Source organism: Chenopodium album, chromosome 3, assembly GCF_948465745.1.
Source record: "Chenopodium album chromosome 3, dcCheAlbu1.1, whole genome shotgun sequence".
In the NCBI taxonomy this organism is placed as follows: domain Eukaryota; kingdom Viridiplantae; phylum Streptophyta; class Magnoliopsida; order Caryophyllales; family Amaranthaceae; genus Chenopodium; species Chenopodium album.
This window is the reverse complement of record NC_137836.1, coordinates 20,643,892-20,650,458: the sequence shown is the minus strand read 5'-3', so window position 1 is coordinate 20,650,458 and position 6,567 is coordinate 20,643,892. Positions and strand designations below refer to the sequence as shown.

The 6,567-nt window shown below is 36.0% G+C and overlaps 1 protein-coding gene and 1 non-coding gene across 4 annotated transcripts; both read left to right on the top strand.

The window, feature by feature from the left end:
* Positions 1-378: 378 nt before the first annotated feature.
* On the top strand, positions 379-3,386 carry LOC145612489 (thymidylate kinase-like). Of its 3 annotated transcripts, none has more exons than XR_014106620.1 (4): positions 379-526; positions 1,909-2,053; positions 2,140-2,241; positions 2,459-3,386. XR_014106620.1 is itself a non-coding variant. In XM_081667851.1 (4 exons), exons 2-4 carry the CDS (start codon positions 1,955-1,957, stop codon positions 2,854-2,856), a joined length of 513 nt encoding a protein of 170 aa, XP_081523977.1. In that variant the 5' UTR covers positions 379-526; positions 1,909-1,954; the 3' UTR covers positions 2,857-3,386. The 3 variants fall into 3 exon arrangements, 1 of the variants encoding a protein (XP_081523977.1); XM_081667851.1 differs by having other exon boundaries at positions 1,909-1,967; XR_014106619.1 differs by lacking the exon at positions 379-526 and having other exon boundaries at positions 1,456-2,053.
* A 2,215-nt stretch (positions 3,387-5,601) lies between these two features.
* Positions 5,602-5,707, top strand: LOC145625911 (small nucleolar RNA R71). Its single transcript, XR_014110805.1, has one exon. It is a non-coding gene; the product is annotated as a small nucleolar RNA R71 (small nucleolar RNA).
* Positions 5,708-6,567: the final 860 nt, after the last annotated feature.

Below are 6,567 nucleotides of genomic sequence, written 5' to 3'. Positions count from 1 at the left end.
GAGCAAAAATTTAGACCAAAAACCCTAAGAAATTCGAAGCCTTAAACCCAGAAAAATTGATTGTTTCCGACCAAAAATCCCCCATTTCGAGCAAAAAATCAACTCAAAAGCATACATTTCGAACCCTAAAAGCCCCAAAAAATTCAATTTCGGTCTTCAAGTTCGATTGGGGGATTTCGTGGGGGGATTTCTAGGGTTTTTGGCAGCGACGCAATATACCCTAAGAAATTCGTCCCATTTCAGTCATAAATAATTTTTGTTCGAATTTCAGTCAAGAAATTACAGCAACAATAGGTTAAGTCAAGAAATTACAGCAACAATAATTGTTTGAATTACGTCTTTTTCTGGGTTCAAGTCAAGAAATTACAACAACAAAAATTCGAGCAATAACTGAAATTTTCGAGTGGAAAAATCGCTTAATTTCGCCCCAAAAAACCCGAGGAAGTTCAAGCAAATTACAGCAACAACAATTGAAGTTCGATTTCGGCTCGACATTGTTGAATTTTTGAAGTCAATTCCACCTATGGTAAGATTGCTTCTATTTATGTTCAATCTTTTCTTGGTTTAAGGCTTCGAATTCGGGGAAGATTAATGAGTGTGCTGAGTAAGCTTAATTTGCAAACTTTGGCTATTCTTACATGATTCATAATTATTGTGTCTCTGCTTGGTAATTTTGCAAACTTTGATTTAAGTTATTACTGCCTTAATCTATTCTAGTCTAGTACAAATGTACATTACTTGATGATTTAAGTTATTACTGCCTTAATTGCAATTAAAAAGTCCATTATGATCTCGGGTTTAGTCATTGAAGCATGCTGAACGAGCACTTCAGTCGAGTGATACATTGTTATGTCTATCTTAGTTGTAATTAGCCTAACAGATGATTAAGGTTTACGTGCTCGCATTTGTAAGCATCGAAAAGTCGATATCCATCATACATACTGTCATGCAGCTTGATTATTGCTGGCATGCTGTTCAACATACCTTAAGAGCATGGTTCAACCCCTGGCCTAAGATCTGCCTTTTGGTCCAAACTTAACTTTTCCGGCAGTTGGAAATTGAACCTTTTCTGAACTTGGACCACAACAAGCAATTCAAGAATTAACATGAAAATATAAATATAAATATAAATATAAATGGAAGTATAAAATGTCAGTGTAATCATTGAAGTGTAGCAAACTTAAAATTTACTGTAATGAAGCTTTAGGTGTCGGCTTCTGTAATGGTCTTCACATAGGCAATGTCAGTATTTCTTACTCAACTAATGTTATGACTATTTGGATAATAATGAAAAATAGTGTAAATGTACTTTTTTAACTAGTGGTTTTTAGTGATGATGGTTTTTAACTTGTTTTTAAACCTAGTATCAAGTTTTCTTATCTGTTAAGCTACTTTTGAAGGCCTAAATCTGGAGGGAAAAACCCAGAATTATTATTATTATTATTTTCATTTTTTTTTTGTAAGTCTCAAGCATGAACAACTGTCATCTCCGATTCATTAAAATGGAGAATCCGTATGTTCCCTTGTAAATGGTTGAATAAAAGGAAGTTATTGTGAATCAAATGATCATTGATAAAACAATTAATACATATGAAATTATATAAGGGAATGGTGTTGTATGCATTGCTTTTTATCTTAGTCTAGGGCTACCGGGGTAGATTCTAAAACATTGCTAATTGCAGATCATTTGATCCTTACGCTTAAGTAAAAATTGATATGTACTGTAATACACTTTGGTTATGCATGACATATTCATCCTTTGTTACATTAATTCACTTATGATTCTAGTCTATTAGCCGCTTCATCTATATATACTGCTTGGTTAGTTCTCATCTGGAAATATTTTTTTCTTATTGATTTCTAAATTTTGGTTGGTTTAAATCTTGGCAGTACTTGGATGAAAACAAGTCTTTGATTCTGAAGATTGTGGAAAGCCAGAATTCGGGGAAGATTAATGAGTGTGCTGAGTAAGCTTTATTTGCAAACTTTGGCTATTCTTACATGATTCATAATTGTGTCTCTGCTTGGTAATTTTGCAAACTAGTGCGAAATGGTTAGTACTCTAGTTTTTAAGGCAATTGGGTCAGATTAATTATCAATTTTATCATACTGATCCGTTCTTTCATTGTATGGTTAAAGGTGGTATGCAAAACGATTTCTACATCCTGACATTGTGGCACCATATGATTACATATTTATCTGGGACGAAGATTTGGGAGTGGATAATTTTGATTCTGAAAAGTTAGCACTCTTTCTGCATCATATCCTCTAATGTCTTGAGCTATTCAGTACAGAACTTTTGTCATTTTTTTTAATTGAATTTTCAGATACGTTGATTTGGTTAAGAAACATGGTTTGGATAATTTATGCCCAGTTATCTTCCTTTGCAACAGAAGCAGGATTTCAATATTAATTACCAAAATATTGATCTGAGTTGTTTCTTGGGTGCACTTTGCAGGAGCACAGAGGAGAAACCAGGATGTTAAATTTCAGTTAAATTGTTCAATTTTTGCTACAAAAATGGAGAATGAATCTTCCAAGAAAATTGAAGTTTCTGCCCTAAACCCCAATTTACAATCAAGAGGTGCTTTGGTTGTATTAGAAGGGTTAGATCGAAGTGGAAAGAGCTCTCAGTGTATTCAGCTTCTCTCTCACTTGCAAAGTATTGGGTGTTCTGCTGAGTTATGGCGGTTTCCGGATCGAAATACTGCTGTTGGGCAGATGATCTCTGCTTATCTTTCTAATCAATCTAATTTGGATGATCATACTATTCATCTTTTGTTCAGTGCTAATCGTTGGGAGAAAAGGTTGTTTCTTTTTTCTTTTTATGATTGTTTTTTTATACATAATTTGTGAGTTGCATACCATGTGTTTGATGTTATGTTTAGCTGAATCTAATTCCTTTCTATGTTGTTATTTATTGGTTAATTTGGGTAATTCGTTCTCGGTTATATTACATTCTGGAGATTGTAGTTGGAATTATGATAGATTACTTTTAAAAAACTGTCTTTATTCCCCTGAGATTTTGAAATATATACAAGTATATTGGGACAGGAGTTCAGAATGTGATTTAAAGTTGTAAACTTTACTTCTTCATGAATCTGTTTTTTTTGGTGATATGCTTCTTGCAATGTTCTTTTTATTTTTCTAAATTATGTTTTTTAACTAGATTCTGTGAGATAGTTGCTGTTTCATCAAATTCCGTAATAATGCCATCTAGATTTTCATACGATGCTGAATGATAACAGATGGTTGATGCCTGCTTGCCAATGGAAGAAGTCCAGAAGAAGCTCAGAGAATATGTGCTTGAGTGTGTTGCGGCCTGCAAAAATGGAAGGGCTCTGTCTCACTTCTGGTCACAATAGGCAAGCTGCCATATGCCTCTTGCTCGCTTGGGCGAAATTGTATACTATAGTTAGTAATCAGTAGTTACCACGTTTTGAACTCTAGGTTGAGCTGTTGAGGTACTTCTACCTTTAAGTTTAAGTCTAGAAGTTGGAGTTGTATTATACGTTGATTTGGTTAAGAAACATGGTTTGGAAATTTTATGGGTAGGCCAAATTACAAAGGAGACTCTGCCGAAATTTACATTTGCATTATTCAATAATATTGCATTTTAATTTCAATTATATTAGCATTAGCATATTACTTTATACCTAGGAAAACAGGTACTACAAACATATACAAGGCAATTATTATATTATAATTAAAAAAAAAAAAAATTCACCTCATTTGCGTCACTCATTAAACAAACAAGTGACGCAAATACAGCAGTTTTGTATTGTCTACTCAGTCATTTGCGTCACTCCTATATAAACAAGTGACGCAAATAACAAAAAATAAGTTTATTGGAAGAGTCATTTGCGTCGCTTGTTTATAAAGGAGCGACGCAAATAACAAAAAAAGTTTATCTGAAGAGTCATTTGCGTCGCTTGTTTATAAAGGGGCGACGCAAATGACTAAAAATAAGTTTATCAGAAAAGTCATTTGCGTCGCTCTTTTATAAAGGAGTGACGCAAATAACAAAAAATAAGTTTGTCAGAAGAGTCATTTGCGTCGCTTATTTATAAAGGAGCGACGCAAATGACAAAAAATAAGTTTATCAAAAAAGTCATTTGCGTCGCTCCTTTATAAAGGAGGGACGCAAATGACTCTTATTTGCGTCGCGCCTAGGAGCGACGCAAATGACTTAAAAGTCATTTGCGTCGCGAGCAGTTGCGTCGCTCATAGAAGCGACGCAAATACACTATAAATGAGCGACGCAAATGAGCCTTTTTCTACTAGTGACACTGACACTGGCACCCAAATCACACAAAGCTTTATCAATAAAAACATTCCCTATATGACAAGGGATAGAAAAACTACCAGGATCCTTTAATTTAGGAGGGGATTTATTTTGCAATAAGGCACTACATTCCTCTGTAAAAAGCTACAGTTTCTACCTCATTAAAGGCCCTTTTCCTAGTCAGAATGTCTCTTATAAATTTAGCATATGCAGGAACCTGAGTGATTAAATCAGTGAAAGGAACTGTTACCTGCAAGTTTTTCACAACCTCCAAGAACTTACCAAATTGTTTATCAAACTTACTCTTCAATTGTCTATTAGGGAACAGTAGTTTGATAACTGGGCTCTACACATCTCCTCCCTTATCCTAAGATTTACCCTGCAAAGAAACATTAGAAGGGTTAGTATCTTTTTGTAGCCCTGCAGGGTTACAGGATTAGCGTTTGGTATAGAGGAATCTGGAGCAAGAACTGTTCCATCTTCCTTTGGCATAGGAGGTCCATCATAATGTGAACCACTCCTTAGAGTGATTGCATTGGCATGATCTGTGGGATGGATTGGTTGTGATGGCAGAGCTCCCTGCTGACGGGTTTGTAGGGTGGATGAAAGTTGTGCAATTTGATTATCCATGATTTTATTATGAGCTAAAATTGAATTAATTTGCGCATCCCTACTCTCCATATGCTTTTGCATGTTGGTAAGCATTGCTCTGATTTCTATCATAGCAAGGTCAGAAGATGTTGAGGGTTTTGCTTGGTTTTTCTGGCCAGAATTAGGATGGTAACATTTCTGCTATGGTGGAGGTTGCTGTTGTGGTTGTTGTGAAGGTGGAGGTTTTTGTACATTGGTACTCCGGTAAGAAAGATATGGATGGTTCCGGTAACCAGGATTATAAGAGTTGGAATATGGGTTATTTTGCCTATAGGTTTGGAAGGCATTAACTTGTTCCATGGAACTCCTACAATCTTGCTCCCAATGCCCTACAATTCCACAATTTTCACAAAAAACTTCATTGTTAGCAACAACAGAAACATTAGCTACAGAGTTAGGAGTAGCAGTAAGATTATCTAATTTCTGACAAATAGATGTTAACTGAGCTTGCAAAAAGGATACGGAATCAACATTGTGTTTTCCTTTATTTGCAAACCCCCTCGGATTCCCGTATTGGGAATTGTGTATTGACATATCTTCGATAACTTGTCCTGCATCGTCCACATTTAAATTCATGAATCTCCCACTAGCTGCAGAATCTAGAACTGATCTAGATGAATTTCCAAGTCCATTGTAGAAAGCTTGGATCAATTGCCATTGTGCCAGAATATGGTGGGGGCATTCTCTGTGTAGATCCTTGAACCTCTCCCAAGCCTCATGTAAAGTTTCATCGGCCTTCTGAGCGAAGTTCTGAGTAGCAATCCTTAGTACAGCTGTTCTCATTGCAGGGTAATATTCATTATAAAAGTTCAAGGCAAGAGTTTCCCAGTCAGTAATACCAAGTGCAGTTCTATTCAAACCATTAAACCATAATTTAGTTTTGCCACATAATGAAAAGGGAAAAAGAATCTCCCTGATTTGGTCCTGCGTGACCCCGGCCTGTCTAATGGTGTTGCAATATTGGCAGAAATCTGCAATGTGAAGATTAGGATCTTCACCCTTAGCTCCACTAAATTGCTTCTTCTCTATCATGGTGATAAATTGGGGCTTGATTTCAAATTGCACTCCATCAAGGACCGGAGTGGGAGTAAGGTGCGGGAAATCTGTGAGCTTCGGCTGCGAGTAGTCACTGAGCTTCTTTTGTGCCGTCATCTCTGATTCTGGATATGAAGGAATTTCTGAGTCACTTGAATCAGTTGGAGGGTCTCTTTGATTATTGTCTTCCTTAGAGCCCGCCAGGATTTGTCTATAAAGATTCCTTTGCCTATGGAACGAGCACTCGATCTCAGGATCGAATTGAATGTAACCTGATCAGGAACACCTGGGCATAAACAAGGAACTAAAAGACAAATATGAGAATTGCCTCAAAGAACTAACGTTCTCTAAGACAAGAGGGGATAATCTAGACTACAAAAAAATAATCAAAAAATAAAAATAAAACCGTTTCCCCGGCAACGGCGCCAAAATTTGTCAGGCTCAAGTCGTATTCACCTAATCAAAAATAAAACCTAAATCCACTAACTATGTAGATAGGGAAGAAGGGTCGAACCACAGGGAAACAAGTCAATTTATTCCTAATTAATTAAAAGCAATCTAAATTATCAAGTAACCAAATTATTGTAAAAAGGTAA